The sequence below is a fragment of the Oncorhynchus mykiss genome, chromosome 18 (assembly GCF_013265735.2).
Source record: "Oncorhynchus mykiss isolate Arlee chromosome 18, USDA_OmykA_1.1, whole genome shotgun sequence".
In the NCBI taxonomy this organism is placed as follows: domain Eukaryota; kingdom Metazoa; phylum Chordata; class Actinopteri; order Salmoniformes; family Salmonidae; genus Oncorhynchus; species Oncorhynchus mykiss.
This window is the reverse complement of record NC_048582.1, coordinates 38,432,759-38,452,145: the sequence shown is the minus strand read 5'-3', so window position 1 is coordinate 38,452,145 and position 19,387 is coordinate 38,432,759. Positions and strand designations below refer to the sequence as shown.

Genomic DNA, 19,387 nt, shown 5'->3' with positions numbered 1-19,387 from the left:
CCCCCTCTCCTCTCTCTCAGTAACACTCCACCCCCCTTTCCACACATACCTCTACCCTCCTCTCTCTCAGTAACCCTCCATCCACCTCTCCACACATACCTCTACCCTCCTCTCTCTCAGTAACCCTCCACCCCCCTCTCCACACATACCTCTACCCTCCTCTCTCTCTCAGTAACCCTCCATCCCCCTCTCCTCTCTCTCAGTAACCCTCCACCCCCCTTTCCACACATACCTCTACCCTCCTCTCTCTCAGTAACCCTCCATCCCACTCTCCTCTCTCTCTCAGTAACCCTCCACCCCCCTTTCCACACATACCTCTACCCTCCTCTCTCTCAGTAACCCTCCATCCCCCTCTCCCCTCTCTCAGTAACCCTCCACCCCCCTTTCCACACATACCTCTACCCTCCTCTCTCTCAGTAACCCTCCATCCACCTCTCCACACATACCTCTACCCTCCTCTCTCTCAGTAACCCTCCACCCCCCTCTCCACACATACCTCTACCCTCCTCTCTCTCAGTAACCCTCCACCCCCCTCTCCACACATACCTCTACCCTCCTCTCTCTCAGTAACCCTCCATCCCCCTCTCCTCTCTCTCAGTAACCCTCCACCCCCCTTTCCACACATACCTCTACCCTCCTCTCTCTCAGTAACCCTCCATCCCCCTCTCCACACATACCTCTACCCTCCATCCACCTCTCCCCTCTCTCAGTAACCCTCCACCCCCCTCTCCACACATACCTCTACCCTCCTCTCTCTCAGTAACCCTCCACCCCCCTCTCCTCTCTCTCAGTAACCCTCCATCCCCCTCTCCTCTCTCTCAGTAACCCTCCACCCCCCTCTCCACACATACCTCTACCCTCCTCTCTCTCAGTAACCCTCCATCCCCCTCTCCACACATACCTCTACCCTCCTCTCTCTCAGTAACCCTCCATCCCCCTCTCCCCTCTCTCAGTAACCCTCCACCCCCCTCTCCACACATACCTCTACCCTCCTCTCTCTCAGTAACCCTCCATCCCCCTCTCCACACATACCTCTACCCTCCTCTCTCTCAGTAACCCTCCATCCCCATCTCCACACATACCTCTACCCTCCTCTCTCTCAGTAACCCTCCATCCCCCTCTCCACACATACCTCTACCCTCCTCTCTCTCAGTAACCCTCCATCCCCCTCTCCCCTCTCTCAGTAACCCTCCACCCCCCTTTCCACACATACCTCTACCCTCCTCTCTCTCAGTAACCCTCCATCCCCCTCTCCACACATACCTCTACCCTCCTCTCTCTCAGTAACCCTCCATCCCCCTCTCCCCTCTCTCAGTAACCCTCCATCCCCATCTCCACACATACCTCTACCCTCCTCTCTCTCAGTAACCCTCCATCCCCATCTCCACACATACCTCTACCCTCCTCTCTCTCAGTAACCCTCCATCCCCCTCTCCACACATACCTCTACCCTCCTCTCTCTCAGTAACCCTCCATCCCCCTCTCCACACATACCTCTACCCTCCTCTCTCTCAGTAACCCTCCATCCCCCTCTCCACACATACCTCTGCAGCCTCTATCTGCTGTTTGATGAGTGAGGGGTCCACCCCGGGATCCTCCAGCTCCCTGACGATGTCCTGCGAGTCACGGAGCGTGCTCAGTAGCGCCGCCATGTCGGCCCAGAACTTCCCAGCCAGGTCCAAGACGTCAGTCAGCTTCCCTTCCCGTTCCTCAGCCCTCTGCCGGATCTCATCCCACAGGGAGCGAAGGCGCAGCAGACGGGAACGCACGGCTGGGAGGGGGAAAGAGGGCGGTGGGAGAGATGAATCGGGAAGCGTGGTGTTATTTTTCCACGCTCGAAAGGATAGAGTTGTCACTATATGCGATTAGCTATGTGGAGATGGACGGAGGAATGATACAAAGACGAGTTATTATTCATTATTGTAGCCCTGAACCGAACCATTACGACAAATAGCTTAGAATTTCTGATGTTATTGCTGCTTTTGTCCCTTCTAGCATGGCCATCTAGAGACTAGCTCTCAAAAAATGGTATTTTACAGCCAGTCAGTGGGCTACACTCCCACTACCACTGCACAGAGCACTCATTCATAGTTATGAAGTGGTGTGCTGAGAAATGGATGCGGACGGGGCGTGTCAAAGCTGGAGGGCTTTGAGGCGTGGGGGGGGGGGGGGGGGGGGGGGGGCAGTCGCCATTTGTGCCGTATCACCATGTGTGCTGGGAGTGATCAAAAAGGTCACGCGTTTGTGAATCTGCGCCTTTGTGTTTCTGGGCGTCTGTGTTTTTTTTATTTAAAAAAAATAAAAAAATTGATGAGACCAATCAGGTTTGTCAGTGGGATCATTGTAGTACTGTGTCGATGTGAGCATGCATTGTTTTGGTCACTCTCCTTTTATTGGAGTCATTGAGCTGACGCTCTTATCCAGAGTGACTTACAGGAGCAATTAGGGCTAAGTGCCTTGCTCAAGGGCAAAACGACAGATTTTCACCTAATCGGCTTTGGGTTTTGAACCAGCGACCTTTCGGTTACAGGCCCAATGCTCTTCAAGTCCAAGGTGCCTGCCGCTCTTATGAGTAACAGCCTCTCATTGCGTACGAGTGTGTGTGACGTATGTGATGTTAGTGTGTACACAGTACACGTAAGGTCTCTCTCTCTCTGTGCGTTTTCAGGCACTCACCCTGAGCGGCAGGGTCGTCGTGGGCTGCTCTACTGATGAGCTCCTCGCCGCGGGCACACAGGGCCGAGAAGGAGGGCAGCAGTTTGTCCAGCTCCAGCCCTGTTGCCTTGTGGTCGGCCAGCTGCTCCCGGATCTTATCTGCCTCCGCTGCCACAGGAGGAGGGGATCGGAGGCGCTGCACGGCCCCTTCCAGGGTCTCCAGCAGGGGATCCATCTTGTCGTGGAACTGGGAGGAGAAGAGAGAGGGTCAAGGTTTAAGAAGAGGAGGTGGGTAGCGCGGCTAATCGATGATTTCGGCTCAACGCCGTCCGGAGGCTCCGTAAGGAGGGTGCGATGCCATCGCGGAGCCTCCGGAGGCCAAATCGAGCTCCGTACGGCGATGCTGTGCGCCTCACAGTATTTGTAACAATGCAGAGGGCTCCCGTTAAGTGCCCCATTGACATGATTGGTTGACGGTAGGTGGGGGCGGGAGGTCTTCTATAAACACAAACTCACTTCCTTGACAACTTCCTTCACAACAGCTCTTGCCGAAGCTCAATAGGTCTGAATGCCGTGACTTCTGCAGAGGTTGTATGGCAGTAAATACTGTACGACCACGGCAGACGATTGACCATGCAGAGACTAAGGACTTTTTCTTATTATAATACATACATTTAAATGCATACGGAGGGGAGCGGTGACATTTTGAAAATGCAGAGATCTTTCCAAAAAAAATACCATGCAATTTTGGATACTTGGAGAGGCATGAGATGCGGGAGTACTGTAGAGGTACTTACTAGAAGTTGACTTAGTTAGGAATAGGGTGCCCAACCTTCAGTCAGCACACATTGCCACAGCCTCACTAAGTGGTTGCTGATAAAGCTTATATGGATGTTTTTGGTTAATAACTGCATTTGAGCAATGTCAAAATGGGTAACGTGGACCGGAAGAGAGAAGAAGGGCAAACCTAGAGTTGCCAATTGCCAAATGTATCAAAACACACTAATTGGGAAAGAGGCGAGGCATTGGACAAAGTATACTTGGGAGTTATGGCGGGTTGTTTTAAGTCTAGACACAAGGTTCACGCAGGGAAAAAAGTCTAGTAACTAACAAACACATTTCTGCAAGTTGTGCCATTTGGTGTGTCAGTACTATGGTTACTAAGTCACGTTGTGGTCAGTCGGTGGTCTTACCTCTACCAGCTGGGTGATTGCCGTGAGAAGTGACGACGGATGGAGGAAATGGGTCAACACATACAGCACATCCACAATGAGTGAGAGGGCGGGATGGAGGGATGGAGCAAACCAGGGAGGGAGGGATGGAGGGAAGGGAGGGTGCAAGGAGAGGGGGAAATGTAAGGCACAAGGGAGGAATAGAGAGGTTGGTCGTTTTTGGAGGGATGAAAAGAGAGAGAGAGGGATGCATAGAGAGGAGGAGTGGATGATATGGTCCATTAGGGAAGGGAGGGGGGGGGGTGGGGGGGTGGAGAAACAACACATTGTGTTAGATCAATGACATGCACACACTCTGGCCAAGCGATATCAACAGCAGCAACAATCAGCTTCGCCCTCAGCGATAATCAATGGTGGCTCATGATTTATGAAATTAGGTGTTATGAGAGAGCATTTGACAAGAGAACTATTGAAATAAAATGTGAATGTTACTTATGGAAATAGAAATAGGAAAAGCGAGTTGTATGTAACCATTTTTTTTTTTTTACTACAAGCGTAGCAAGAAGCTGTGTAGTTTAGCAAATAGCGACTACTGCTACTGCTGCTACTACCACCACTTCTTGGAGCTCAATAATAGGTTCTCTTCCATTCCTTTTATGGAAATTAGCATAAAGTGCCAAAACACAGTTCCAAGTAAGGAGTCCAGTACGCCATCCTAGTTTGAGCATCATTCCCAGAAATATCACTACACCCAATGCCTAATATCACGCCGCCCTCTAGTGGAAGAGGGGAAGTGCACAATAACCGCATCATGCCATTAGCAGCTAGCTTGTAAGTATGGCATCCAGATTAGGAAATCTGAAGACTTCCAAATACGGATACAACACGGCTTACGGCATCCATATAAAGAAGTCATTCGTTTTCCTCATACGTATGCCGTAGTTCGGTTGTATTGGGGCAGCAATCGGCAGACACAAGCTTCGACACCTGACACCCTTTCGAGCTACAAACCGATTTCAAATTCACTTCACGTAACCATACCTGCGCAGACTGAGACACAGCCTCATCCAGGGTGGTGGCGCGACCCTTGACGACCTCCTTGATGGCCACGTAGCGTTTTTCGGCGTCGCTGTAGCGCTGCTTCACCGTGGCCCCCTCCTGGTGACTCAGAGCGGCCAGCTGGGGGCCGATCTTCAGCAGCTTGTCGATGTGGGGCTTGTGCTCTGCTATGGACTCCCTCAGGAGCTGGAGGAGGGAGGGAGGGGAGGGAGAGAGGGAGGGAGAAAGGAGAGGCAGAAAGAGTGGCGAATAAGGAAGGAGGGTGATGGATAGTGTGATAGAAAGAGTGGTAGAGTCCAAGTTCCACACAGACAGAGAAAGAGAGGGAGAAATGAAAAAGGTAAATGATAAAAAGTAGAAGTGCTTTTTCACGGGGACATTAGTTCAAATACAGCACTTAGAGCCTACTCCCATCCCACTACTCCCTCTCCTTCCCCGTCTGCCTCTCCTCCCACCCATCTCTCTCCTCACCCTCATCTGTTCCTGTTGTAGACGCAGGGCCTCAGTGTCGATGGCGGGTGGGGGCAGCTGGGCGATAAGTGTCTCCGTCTCCCCCAGCCAGGGCTCCAGGTCCTCCTGGGTCTCCCAGAAACGGGCCACCAGGACCTGGGCCTGCTCCAGGGCTGAGAATCGCTCCTGGTGCTGCTGGCTCACCGCCTCGTAGCGGGCAGACAGGGAGTCAGTCTTCTCCTGAGGAGAGAGAGGGGTATAGAATGGTTCTCATTTGGTAACTCGGCAAAACTCACTGGAATATTTTCTATTTTGTGTACTATTGTTGTTCTGTTTTACTTCAAGCACAAAAATACAAGAGTATTTGCCTATTTATATATCGAGCCCAAAACACAATATTTCCCTCCTTGTTTATAATATTTAACAATACCATAATAAAACGTCTACCATGTTGTTTGATTTTTCTGTGAATGAACTTTTCTTGAATTGGTCATTGCTTATATGTTACAAAAGTCCTCTTGGTCTGTTTGGAAGCATTTAACCCTTCTCTTGAACTCCCTGCATTTCTCTGTCCTCTTTCACTCTCCCCTCCCCCTTCATCCATCTCTCCTCACCACCAGAGCGTCTCTCTGCTGGTCGCTGCACGTCTCCAGGATGTCGTCCCTGGTGTGGAGTAGCTGGTCCACGGTGTCTTTGTGTCGGATGATGTCGATATTGAAGGCCCTCTGGACCTGTAGCTGGGCCACGGTGACGTCAGGCTCCAGACTCAGAGGACCCAGGGAGGATAGCTTCCTCTCCGTCTCCCCAGCCCAGGTAAGCTCCGCGTCCACCGCCTCCTCATACTGAGGCACAGAGAGATACACACAGTTAGCACCGGCACACTCAGCCTCCCCATACTGACTGAGAGAATGATGCGTTACTTAGCATTCACAGTAGCGTTAGCTGGTTAGCATTACACACAGCCTCCTCGCGCCAAGAGAAGACCAGAGGGGAAATGCCACAAACATTCGCATCATCCTCTTGTTGACAACGGGTGCAGAAACCTCATGAATGACTTCTACACACCATAGAGCCAGAGAACAAAGACATGGAAATAAAAACTGTTCAAATCATGAAATTCTACATTTAGCCCTACCGCTAACTATCAACACCATCATGCACTGTAAATACGAACCCTGAGTGCACTCCGCCGCCAGTGCTCAGTGAAGTACTAACGGTGTACCCCTTTTCAAACTTGATTTGGTCACATTGTAGTACCTGTTGTGACCTCTGGATGGCAGCCTGTACCAGCTTTACCCGCTGGGTGATGGTCTCGGCCGCCGTTCGGTAGCGCTGGTTGGCGTCCGCCACCAGGCGGTCCAGACCCTCGCGGGCACGCCAGGGCACCAGGTCTAAGAGGGCATTGCCCACCTCGTTGACCGTGTCCAAAACCAGACGTTTCTCCGCTGACACACACTTCAGCTCCTGGGAGACACACACACACACACAGATTGAGTATCTTCAACTCAAGACAGAAGTTCTACTTAAGCAACAGTTGGGCTATGGAACAAGGGATTCTTTAAGAAACAATGGGTATGTCATTCATTGAAATGACCACTGAACATCTGGAAATATCGCAGACTGTGATTCTATTTGCACAGAATATGTTCCAAATTCCCAGCATATATGTGTAATAAACTGTCAAGGAAACCTTCTGTCGGTCCTGATAGGCCGGCGTGGCGTCGGGCTCCATGACGTTGAGCTCCGCCTCCACCTTGTCCAGCCAGTGGTTGAGGTCGTCGTGGGCGCTGGCGAATCGCGTACTCAGCTGCAGGGCCTGCTCCAGGGTGCGGAGGGCTCTGCTGCTCCCGCCCGTCATCTCGGCGTAGCGAGATTTGATACCGTCCAGCTTCTCCTGGATCAGCAGAACCTCCTCACCTACAAGGGGGTAAAACAACAGACCAAGAGTCAGTGGAATACAGGCTCTGTGGTTATCATATGCCTTTATAACGACAGGTCCAGGAACAGTCCTGGCTGTTTTGGCTGGTGATGGAGATGGTTAGAAGTGGGCTACTGGAGAGCTGGTCCAGAATCAGAGAAGGGAGAACCCGTAGTATCCAGAGTTCGAGATTGTACTGTACCTGTGGTTTGCTTGAGCAGGGCCTGTCCGTTCTTGATGGCCTGGTCAACCTGCTTCTTCCTGCTCACTATCTCTTCATTCAGAGACTGATGAGCGAAGAGGAGAGAAAATAGAATGAACACCCTATAGAGACTCAAGACAGTACTAGCCAATCCAATACTCCCTGTGGTAGTGCCCTACCACTGTGTGTTAATGAATAGCTACTCCCTCTCCAAACCAGAGTATCATACCAGAGTGTGCTTGTGCTGCTGGGTGAGGACCCCCGGCTGGTAGCTCTGCACCGACACCTGTCCCAGCCGCTGGCCCACCTCAGCCAGCCAGTTGAGCACCTCCACCTCATCCTCCCCAAACAGCTGGGCATTGGCCAGGGCCTGCTCCAGCATGACGGCCCTGCGTTGGCACCAATCACTGAGCTCCGAGTGTCCTAGCCGCACCGCCCCCACGCGCTCCCCCAGCCAATCGCGGTCGGCCGCGCAGCTGAGGGGCGCCAAGGATTGGCCGAGGGCCTGGAGGCGGTCGACCTCGGCTCCTCTAGAGGAGACGGCCTCTTGGACAGCCTGGGGTGGTGTGTGTGGAGAGGAGAGGGTGATGGGGGGGTGAAGGAGAGAGGAGGGAGAACAGAAGAAAAACAACAAATAAAAGAAAATGAGAGCATGCAGATGAGAAATCATAAGGAATGGCCATGAATCATAAGGAATGGCCATGAATCATAAGGAATGGCCATGAATCATAAGGGAATGGCCATGAATCATAAGGAATGGCCATGAATCATAAGGAATGGCCATGAATCATAAGGAATGGCCATGAATCATAAGGGAATGGCCATGAATCATAAGGGAATGGCCATGAATCATAAGGGAATGGCCATGAATCATAAGGGAATGGCCATGAATCATAAGGAATGGCCATGAATCATAAGGAATGGCCATGAATCATAAGGAATGCCCATGAATCATAAGGAATGCCCATGAATCATAAGGAATGGCCATGAATCATAAGAAATGGCCATGAATCATAAGAAATGGCCATGAATGCTAAATATGCATGATAACTTACAAGAACGAAAAAATCATGAACAAAAAAAAGGTTCAATGAAATATAATATTGAAATCATATCAAATCATATCAAAAACGATGAGGGGAAAATGGTTGAGCTTGGGGTTCCCTTTCTCTCGCTCATTGGACAGTAACCAGTTGGTCAGTCCGGTACCATCCTCTTCTTTCCCTAGTTTCAATCCAGGGACTTAAACACAACCCATGTATCGCGAGGGACACGTTACCTTGTGACACCATCATCCACGTTACCTTGTGTTTCGTAATCTGCTGGGTGATCTTGGAAGTCTGGGTTCCCATGGGCTCGGCGGTGCTCAGGCGTCTCTCGGTGGCACTCAGCCACTCTCCGAGAGGCTCCACCGCCTCGTGGAACTGGAGTGCCAGCGTCTGCAGCTCCTCCAACTGGCACTGCCTGCAGCGGGGAGAGGAGGAGGGAGAGTGTGTTTGGGTCGCCTTCGTATATCAATGTCTCATCGTGGATCCTAATAAGCAGTCCGATGCGAAATAGTCAGGAATGTGTGGGTTGTGTACGGAAGTAGCAGTAATGCGCAGGTAGCCTCGTGTATGTGGTGTTGAGTGTGTACGTCTTCTCTGACTGTGGCGCATGTCCATGATGAAGGAGGACAGGTTGTATCAATGCCCGATGTGTAGCGCGTCCAATGCAGTAAGCTACGTTTACCTCGCCCTGGCCTTCTCCAGCAGCTCGCCCCATCTCTCCCCCAGACTCTCCAGCTGCTTCTGGATCTTGTCTCTGTCCTGTGTCTCGGCCGTGGCTGCGATCCTCTCCCCCTCTCCCTGGATCATCTGAAAAGTGGCTCTGCGGTCGTCCAGTAGTCTTTGTAACAGCTGGAAAATGAGGTAGATCGAAGGTCCCGTTCAACACCACAAATAATACCAACTCTCATAAATGTTTGTTCTGCATGTATGCCAGAGTTAGGGGTATATTCCAGACCAGAAGAGTCGCTGCTTCTAGGACAAGCTAGAACATACTTCACATTCAATACCAGTGTAGTGTTCCTCAACAATACCTTATCTCAAATACCAAGCCACTCGTGTTTTGAGGACGTTCACTATGAGTAGTAGCTCAATTTGGCAGTAGTTCCCTTTCTGAACCCATTCATAACTATTCAGTGACGTTGAACGGGCCCCCGGTAAACGCCACTCATCTCCAGTTTCCTCTCCACTGACCCCCACACGGAGGCTCTACTTTCAGTGGCGGATGTAAACGCGTATGACTGAGTGGAGTGGCTGAATCCGCCGTGCTCCTCGACACATAAACACGGGAAGTGTGTCAGAAACAGGGAGAGCAGGCATTGTGTTTTCTGCCTCTCCGGTTCCTCTGAAAAACCATTGTGATCTGTCATCTCTGTGAACTGGTGTGTTGTATGCCAAACCAGACTGGCAGACTGGCAGACTGGGCTTTTCCTCTTCCAAAAGACTCAGATCATTAGGTGTGTGGGTGTTTCCCCCTTTCATGTGTTAAATGTTTCTATGTGAAAATAAGGACAACTGAATAACACCAATAGCCAATTCTATTATTATCGATGAATAAATAAAAGTGCAAATATATGAATAAAAGTTGTTATTAAGCTCATTTTACCCAAATAAGGGAGCCAAATGTCTCTAATGGCCAGTACATTCTCCGTCATAATGACTGTGTATGATAGAGGGAAAATACTTAGTATTAAAATAAAATATATGTTCCTCAATCCATCGCTCTCTCCACCTCGATACTCATCCCTCACGCCATCCATCATCCCTTTCTCCACTCATCCCTCCCCCCCCTTCACCTTCTGTTCCTGGATCTGGGCCTTGACCACTCTGTATTCGGCGGACGGGGGCTTCTGATTGGCTACCAGGTCCTCTGTGTCACTCAGCCAGCTCAGAAGAGGCTCCAGGGCATCCTGGAACTTCCCACAATGCAACAGGGCTTCCTGCAACTGGGCAATGCGCTCTGCAACCTGGTCAAGGAACAATTCAGTGAGTGAGGGGGACAATGACTGTTGACATGGACAGGCATACATGCAAAGCCAGAAACCTGATTCCATAGAAACCCATCCTTCCAGTCGCACACGCCAAACTAACGCAACACATAAATATGCATAGGTCAGTCAGACAAGAGCATGCACGCGCACACACAAACATCAGCACAGACATACCATTACAGACAGACAGACAGACATACCCTCTTGTTGAGGGAGTTCCATCGGAGGTTGGTGGTCTCTAGGTCATGCTCCAGAGCCTGGGTGTCTGTGTGTTTGGCTGCACTCTGGATCAGGCCCTGGCCCACCGCGTTCACGCGCTGCAGCTTGGGTTGAATACTGTCCACCTGCTCCCTCTCCACCGCCTGAGCCAGAGAGAGAAGAAGGAGAGGGAAGGAGGGAGGTGGGAGAGGGATGGAGGCGGGAGAGGGATGAGAGTGAGGGAGAGCAAAAGACAGAGATAAAGGGAGGAGGTAGAGAAGAGAGAAACAAAGAGAAAGAGAGCGGGAGAAAGAGGGTGAGCAAGGAAAAATAGGGAGGGAGGAGAAAGGGATTATAAGGATTAGAGAGCTAGAAAGTAAAGGTGGCTAGAAAAGAGGGAGTTGAACACACCCTTCAACTGTCTGGCCACATTACTCATCTAGAGCTGGAGACACGGTATGATGACAATGGTTGTCCAGCTCTAAAGAAAACCAGCCCAAAGTCCACTGAGTCAAAGCCTGAAATCAAATACAGGGCTTAAATGCAAAATGGCTGCTTCCCCATAGAGATGACAGGAACTCAAAATTAGCCATGGTGGTTTTAACCCTTGCAGAGCTGCCGGCCCAGACGACATCTCAAGCAGCTTCCTCAGAGCAGCTGGCTGGAGTGTTTACGGACATATTCAATCTCTCCATATCCCAGTCGGTTGTCCCCACTCGCGTCAAGATTGTCCACTATTGTTCCTGTACCCAAGAAAGCGAAGGTAACTGAACTAAATGACTACTTCCTCGTAGCCCTCGCTTCTGTCATCATGAAGTGCTTTGAGAAGCTAGTTAAGGACCATTTCACCTCCACCTTATCCGACATCCTAGACCCACTACAATTCCCATATCGTCCCAACAGATCCACGGGCGACGCAATCGCCATTTCACTGCTCACTGCCCTATCCCACCTGGACAAGAGGAATACCTATATTAAGAATGCCATTTACAAGAAGAAATTGACTTGGCCCCGAAGACCCTCACAAATTTGTACAGATGCACCATTGAGAGCACCCTGTCGGGCTGTTGCGCCATCCTCAACCACGGGGCTCTCCAGAGGGTGGTGCGGTCAGCCCAACACAGCTCCCGGAGCACCGTGCCTGCCCTCCAGGACATCTACAGCACCCGGTGTCACAGGAATGTCAAGAAGAACCTCAAATCAAATCGTATTGGTCACGTACACATACTTAGCAGATGATATTGCGGTTGTAGTGAAATGCTCAGCCACCCGAGCCACGGTCTGTTCACCCCCGTTACCATATAGAAGGCGGATACAGTACAGGTGCATCAAACAGCTTCTATCTCCAGGTCATCAGACTGTTAGTCCCCACTAGCCGGCCTCCACCCAGCACCCAGCACCCTGACCTGAACCTTAGCCACTGTTACTAGCCGGCTATCACCGGGTACTCTACCCGGCACCTTTGAGACTGCTGCCCTATGTACAGAGAGCCATTGAACACTGGTCACTTGAATAATGTTTTAATCCATTTAAGAACAAGACTGTAACATAACAAAATGGGGAAAAAGTCAAGGGGTCTGAGTACATATTTATATTCTGGTCTCTTGACATTGCTCGTTCTGATATTTCTTGTTTTGGGGGGATTATTTGTGGATTGATTTGTTTATTTTATTGCTGCACTGCTAGAAACACAAGCATTTCAACATGTGAAAATCTGTGTACGCTACCAATAAACTTTTATTTGACCCCTTTCTCTCCCAAATTTTCGTGATATCCAAATTGGTAGTTACAGGCTTGCCCCATTGCTGCAACTCTCATACGGACTCGGGAGAGGCGAAGGTTGAGAGCCGTGCGTCCTCTGAAACACAACCCAGCCAAAGCCACACTGCTTCTTGACATAACCCGGGAGCCAGCCGCACCAATGTGTCGGAGGAAACACCGTGCACCTGGCGACCATGTCAGCGTGCACTGCCCCCGGCCCGCCACAGGAGTCGCTAGAGCGCGATGGGACAAGGCCAAACCCTCCCCTAACCCGGACAACGCTGGGCCAATTGTGTACCGCCTCATGGGACTCCCGGTCGCGGCTAGCTGCGAAACAGCCTGGGATCGAACCAGGATCTGTAGGGACGGAGCTAGCACTGCGATGCTGTGCCTTAGACCGCTGTGCCACTATGGAGGCCACTTTCATTTGATTTGAATTCAATTAAAATGAGAGAGTAGAATACTAAGACAAAGGATTTCTCGTAAGTGCCTCAAACTATTATTTGCCTTATACTGGCAAAGTAGTACAAAACAGTTGGGTTGTGTTTGTGAATATGAACAATGGGGAGGGTGATTTCTATGGTAAATGAATAAGAGTGTGTAAGTCATTGTTGTTCTACACCGTATAATTACCTGGAAGCGGTTGTGTGGAGGTCTGTCTCTAATCAAAGCGTTTTTTGGATTCTGCTCATATGGAGTAAATATTGTGTGAAAGTGCTGCTTTTCCACACCAGGAGAAGACGTGTAGGAGTTTGAAAGAGAACAGGGATGCTAAAATAGAACAATATGTGTCTTGGATTGTGTGTGTGCGCGTGTCACAGCTGTGTTGTGGCGATGGGCCTCCTCCCTGCTTCCAACAGGAAGCCTGACCGCCTCGACAACAATGAGCCTCAGCCATGACCCACTCCACCCTATCCTGGACTGTGTGTGTAACGTGTCTGTCTGTCTGTCTGTCTGTATGTGTAACGTGTCTGTCTGTCTGTGTAACGCGTCTGCCTGTCTGTCTGTGTAACGCGTCTGTCTGTCTGCCTGTGTAACGCGTCTGTCTGTCTGCCTGTGTAACGCGTCTGTCTGTCTGCCTGTGTAACGCGTCTGTCTGTCTGCCTGTGTAACGCGTCTGTCTGTCTGCCTGTGTAACGCGTCTGTCTGTCTGCCTGTGTAACGCGTCTGTCTGTCTGCCTGTCTGTCTAACGTGTCTGCCTGTCTGTCTGTCTAACATGTCTGCCTGTCTGTCTGTCTAACGTGTCTGTCTGTCTGTCTGTCTGTCTAACGTGTCTGTCTGTCTGTCTAACGTGTCTGTCTAACGTGTCTGTCTAACGTGTCTGTCTAACGTGTCTGTCTAACGTGTCTGTCTAACGTGTCTGTCTAACGTGTCTGTCTGTGTCTGTCTAACGTGTCTGTCTAACGTGTCTGTCTAACGTGTCTGTCTAACGTGTCTGTCTAACGTGTCTGTCTAACGTGTCTGTCTAACGTGTCTGTCTGTGTCTGTCTAACGTGTCTGTCTGTGTCGGTCTAACGTGTCTGTCTGTGTCTGTCTAACGTGTCTGTCTGTCTGTCTAACGTGTCTGTCTGTCTGTCTAACGTGTCTGTCTGTCTGTCTAACGTGTCTGTCTGTCTGTCTAACGTGTCTGTCTGTCTGTCTAACGTGTCTGTCTGTCTGTCTAACGTGTCTGTCTGTCTGTCTAACGTGTCTGTCTGTCTGTCTGTCTAACGTGTCTGTCTGTCTGTCTAACGTGTCTGTCTGTCTGTCTAACGTGTCTGTCTGTCTGTCTAACGTGTCTGTCTGTCTGTCTAACGTGTCTGTCTGTCTGTCTAACGTGTCTGTCTGTCTGTCTAACGTGTCTGTCTGTCTGTCTAACGTGTCTGTCTGTCTAACGTGTCTGTCTGTCTAACGTGTCTGTCTGTCTAACGTGTCTGTCTGTCTAACGTGTCTGTCTAACGTGTCTGTCTAACGTGTCTGTCTAACGTGTCTGTCTAACGTGTCTGTCTAACGTGTCTGTCTAACGTGTCTGTCTGTCTGTCTGTCTAACGTGTCTGTCTAACGTGTCTGTCTGTCTGTCTGTCTGTCTGTGTGTCTGTCGTGTCTGTCTGTCTAACGTGTCTGTCTGTCTAACGTGTCTGTCTGTCTAACGTGTCTGTCTGTCTAACGTGTCTGTCTGTCTGTCTGTCTAACGTGTCTGTCTGTCTGTCTGTCTAACGTGTCTGTCTGACGTGTCTGTCTGTCTAACGTGTCTGTCTGTCTAACGTGTCTGTCTGTCTAACGTGTCTGTCTGTCTGTCTAACGTGTCTGTCTGTCTGTCTGTCTAACGTGTCTGTCTGTCTGTCTGTCTAACGTGTCTGTCTGTCTGTCTGTCTAACGTGTCTGTCTGTCTAACGTGTCTGTCTGTCTAACGTGTCTGTCTGTCTAACGTGTCTGTCTGTCTAACGTGTCTGTCTGTCTGTCTGTCTAACGTGTCTGTCTGTCTGTCTGTCTAACGTGTCTGTCTGTCTGTCTAACGTGTCTGTCTGTCTGTCTGTCTAACGTGTCTGTCTGTCTGTCTAACGTGTCTGTCTGTCTGTCTGTCTAACGTGTCTGTCTGTCTGTCTGTCTAACGTGTCTGTCTGTCTGTCTGTCTAACGTGTCTGTCTGTCTGTCTGTCTGTCTGTCTAACGTGTCTGTCTGTCTGTCTAACGTGTCTGTCTGTCTGTCTAACGTGTCTGTCTGTCTGTCTAACGTGTCTGTCTGTCTGTCTGTCTAACGTGTCTGTCTGTCTAACGTGTCTGTCTGTCTAACGTGTCTGTCTGTCTAACGTGTCTGTCTGTCTAACGTGTCTGTCTGTCTAACGTGTCTGTCTGTCTAACGTGTCTGTCTGTCTGTCTAACGTGTCTGTCTGTCTGTCTAACGTGTCTGTCTGTCTGTCTGTCTAACGTGTCTGTCTGTCTGTCTGTCTAACGTGTCTGTCTGTCTGTCTGTCTAACGTGTCTGTCTGTCTGTCTGTCTAACGTGTCTGTCTGTCTGTCTGTCTAACGTGTCTGTCTGTCTGTCTGTCTAACGTGTCTGTCTGTCTGTCTGTCTGTCTGTCTGTCTGTCTAACGTGTCTGTCTGTCTGTCTAACGTGTCTGTCTGTCTGTCTAACGTGTCTGTCTGTCTGTCTGTCTAACGTGTCTGTCTAACGTGTCTGTCTAACGTGTCTGTCTAACGTGTCTGTCTGTGTCTGTCTAACGTGTCTGTCTAACGTGTCTGTCTGTGTCGGTCTAACGTGTCTGTCTGTCTGTCTAACGTGTCTGTCCGACGTGTCTGTCTGTCTGTCTAACGTGTCTGTCCGACGTGTCTGTCTGTCTGTCTAACGTGTCTGTCTAACGTGTCTGTCTGTCTGTCTAACGTGTCTGTCTAACGTGTCTGTCTAACGTGTCTGTCTAACGTGTCTGTCTAACGTGTCTGTCTAACGTGTCTGTCTAACGTGTCTGTCCAACGTGTCCGTCTGTCTGTCCGTCTAACGTCTGTCTGTCCGTCTAACGTCTGTCTGTCCGTCTAACGTCTGTCTGTCCGTCTAACGTCTGTCTGTCTGTCTAACGTCTGTCTGTCTGTCTAACGTGTCTGTCTGTCTAACGTGTCTGTCTGTCTAACGTGTCTGTCTGTCTGTCTGTCTAACGTGTCTGTCTGTCTAACGTGTCTGTCTGTCTAACGTGTCTGTCTGTCTAACGTGTCTGTCTGTCTAACGTGTCTGTCTGTCTGTCTGTCTAACGTGTCTGTCTGTCTGTCTAACGTGTCTGTCTGTCTGTCTAACGTGTCTGTCTGTCTGTCTGACGTGTCTGTCTGTCTGTCTGACGTGTCTGTCTGTCTGACGTGTCTGTCTGTCTGACGTGTCTGTCTGTCTGACGTGTCTGTTTGTCTGTCTGTCTAACGTGTCTGTCTGTCTGTCTGTCTGTCTAACGTGTCTGTCTGTCTGTCTGTCTAACGTGTCTGTCTGTCTGTCTGTCTAACGTGTCTGTCTGTCTGTCTAACGTGTCTGTCTGTCTGTCTAACGTGTCTGTCTGTCTGTCTAACGTGTCTGTCTGTCTGTCTGTCTAACGTGTCTGTCTGTCTGTCTGTCTAACGTGTCTGTCTGTCTGTCTGTCCAACGTGTCTGTCTGTCTGTCTAACGTGTCTGTCCGACGTGTCTGTCTGTCTAACGTCTGTCTGTCTGTCTAACGTCTGTCTGTCTGTCTAACGTCTGTCTGTCTGTCTAACGTCTGTCTGTCTGTCTAACGTCTGTCTGTCTGTCTAACGTGTCTGTCTGTCTAACGTGTCTGTCTGTCTAACGTGTCTGTCTGTCTGTCTGTCTAACGTGTCTGTCTGTCTAACGTGTCTGTCTGTCTGTCTGTCTAACGTGTCTGTCTGTCTGTCTGTCTAACGTGTCTGTCTGTCTGTCTAAAGTGTCTGTCTGTCTGTCTGTCTAACGTGTCTGTCTGTCTGTCTGTCTAACGTGTCTGTCTGTCTGTCTGTCTAACGTGTCTGTCTGTCTGTCTGTCTAACGTGTCTGTCTGTCTGTCTGTCTGTCTAACGTGTCTGTCTGTCTGTCTGACGTGTCTGTCTGTCTGTCTGACGTGTCTGTCTGTCTGACGTGTCTGTCTGTCTGACGTGTCTGTCTGTCTGACGTGTCTGTTTGTCTGTCTGTCTAACGTGTCTGTCTGTCTGTCTGTCTAACGTGTCTGTCTGTCTGTCTGTCTAACGTGTCTGTCTAACGTCTGTCTGACGTGTCTGTCTGACGTGTCTGTCTGACGTGTCTGTCCGACGTGTCTGTCTGTCTGTCTGACGTGTCTGTCTGTCTGTCTGACGTGTCTGTCCGACGTGTCTGTCTGTCTGTCTAACGTGTCTGTCTAACGTGTCTGTCTAACGTGTCTGTCTAACGTGTCTGTCTAACGTCTGTCTGTCTAACGTCTGTCTGTCTAACGTGTCTGTCTAACGTCTGTCTGTCTAACGTCTGTCTGTCTAACGTGTCTGTCTGTCTAACGTCTGTCTGTCTAACGTGTCTGTCTAACGTGTCTGTCTAACGTGTCTGTCTAACGTGTCTGTCTGTCTGTCTAACGTGTCTGTCTGTCTGTCTGACGTGTCTGTCTGTCTGACGTGTCTGTCTGTCTGACGTGTCTGTCTGTCTAACGTGTCTGTCTGTCTGTCTGTCTGTCTAACGTGTCTGTCTGTCTAACGTGTCTGTCTGTCTGTCCAACGTGTCTGTCTGTCTAACGTGTCTGTCTGTCTGTCTGTCTGTCCAACGTGTCTGTCTGTCTAACGTGTCTGTCTGTCTGTCTGTCTGTCTAACGTGTCTGTCTGTCTGTCTGACGTGTCTGTCTGTCTGACGTGTCTGTCTGTCTGACGTGTCTGTCTGTCTGACGTGTCTGTCTGTCTGACGTGTCTGTCTGTCTAACGTGTCTGTCTGTCTGTCTGTCTGTCTAACGTGTCTGTCTGTCTGTCTGTCTGTCTAACGTGTCTGTCTGTCCAACGTGTCTGTCTGTCTGTCCAACGTGTCTGTCTGTCTAACGTGTCTGTCTGTCTGTCTGTCTGTCTAACGTGTCTGTCTGTCTGTCTGTCTGTCCAACGTGTCTGTCTGTCTAACGTGTCTGTCTGTCTGTCTGTCTGTCTAACGTGTCTGTCTGTCTAACGTGTCTGTCTGTCTGTCTGTCCAACGTGTCTGTCTGTCTGTCTAACGTGTCTGTCCGACGTGTCTGTCTGTCTGTCTAACGTGTCTGTCCGACGTGTCTGTCTGTCTGTCTGACGTGTCTGTCCGACGTGTCTGTCCGATGTGTCTGTCTGTCTGTCTGACGTGTCTGTCTGACGTGTCTGTCTAACGTGTCTGTCTGACGTGTCTGTCTAACGTGTCTGTCTAACGTCTGTCTGTCTAACGTCTGTCTGTCTAACGTCTGTCTGTCTAACGTCTGTCTGTCTAACGTCTGTCTGTCTAACGTCTGTCTGTCTAACGTGTCTGTCTAACGTGTCTGTCTAACGTGTCTGTCTAACGTGTCTGTCTAACGTGTCTGTCTAACGTGTCTGTCTAACGTGTCTGTCTGTCTGTCTAACGTGTCTGTCTGTCTGTCTAACGTCTGTCTAACGTCTGTCTGTCTGTCTAACGTCTGCCTGTCTGTCTAACGTCTGCCTGTCTGTCTAACGTCTGCCTGTCTGTCTAACGTCTGCCTGTCTGTCTAACGTCTGCCTGTCTGTCTAACGTCTGCCTGTCTGTCTAACGTCTGCCTGTCTGTCTAACGTCTGCCTGTCTGTCTAACGTCTGCCTGTCTGTCTAACGTCTGCCTGTCTGTCTAACGTCTGCCTGTCTGTCTAACGTCTGCCTGTCTGTCTAACGTCTGCCTGTCTGTCTAACGTCTGTCTAACGTCTGTCTAACGTCTGTCTAACGTCTGTCTAACGTCTGTCTAACGTCTGTCTGTCTGTCTAACGTCTGTCTGTCTGTCTAACGTCTGTCTGTCTGTCTAACGTCTGTCTGTCTGTCTAACGTCTGTCTAACGTCTGTCTAACGTCTGTCTAACGTCTGTCTAACGTCTGTCTAACGTCTGTCTAACGTCTGTCTGACGTCTGTCTGACGTCTGTCTGTCTGTCTAACGTCTGTCTGTCTGACGTCCGTCTGTCTGTCTAACGTCCGTCTGTCTGTCTGTCGTCCGTCTGTCTGTCTAACGTCCGTCTGTCTGTCTAACGTCCGTCTGTCTGTCTAACGTCTGTCTGTCTGTCTAACGTCTGTCTGTCTGTCTAACGTCTGTCTGTCTGTCTAACGTCTGTCTGTCTGTCTAACGTCTGTCTGTCTGTCTAACGTCTGTCTGTCTGTCTAACGTCTGTCTGTCTAACGTCTGTCTGTCTAACGTCTGTCTAACGTCTGTCTGTCTGTCTAACGTCTGTCTGTCTAACATCTGTTTGTCTGTCTAACGTCTGTCTGTCTGACGTCCGTCTGTCTGTCTAACGTCCGTCTGTCTG

The 19,387-nt window shown here is 50.1% G+C and overlaps 1 protein-coding gene across 25 annotated transcripts in view; it reads right to left on the bottom strand.

Moving 5' to 3' along the window:
- Positions 1 to 19,387, bottom strand: part of LOC110496159 (microtubule-actin cross-linking factor 1) — a 273,689-nt gene that overhangs the window by 29,186 nt on the left and 225,116 nt on the right. For 21 of the 25 annotated variants that reach the window (XM_036952697.1, XM_036952698.1, XM_036952699.1 and 18 more), the window contains 14 exons: positions 10,694 to 10,855; positions 10,299 to 10,469; positions 9,188 to 9,354; positions 8,761 to 8,920; positions 7,686 to 8,012; positions 7,457 to 7,541; positions 7,027 to 7,253; positions 6,594 to 6,800; positions 5,951 to 6,178; positions 5,358 to 5,576; positions 4,869 to 5,072; positions 3,849 to 3,857; positions 2,677 to 2,902; positions 1,545 to 1,771 (listed from right to left, as the gene is read on the bottom strand). In XM_036952697.1, the coding sequence (XP_036808592.1) occupies positions 1,545 to 1,771; positions 2,677 to 2,902; positions 3,849 to 3,857; positions 4,869 to 5,072; positions 5,358 to 5,576; positions 5,951 to 6,178; positions 6,594 to 6,800; positions 7,027 to 7,253; positions 7,457 to 7,541; positions 7,686 to 8,012; positions 8,761 to 8,920; positions 9,188 to 9,354; positions 10,299 to 10,469; positions 10,694 to 10,855 (2,619 nt within the window). The remainder of the gene's footprint in view (positions 1 to 1,544; positions 1,772 to 2,676; positions 2,903 to 3,848; positions 3,858 to 4,868; positions 5,073 to 5,357; positions 5,577 to 5,950; positions 6,179 to 6,593; positions 6,801 to 7,026; positions 7,254 to 7,456; positions 7,542 to 7,685; positions 8,013 to 8,760; positions 8,921 to 9,187; positions 9,355 to 10,298; positions 10,470 to 10,693; positions 10,856 to 19,387) is intronic. The other 4 variants (XM_036952680.1, XM_036952684.1, XM_036952695.1 and 1 more) reach the window with 3 other exon arrangements.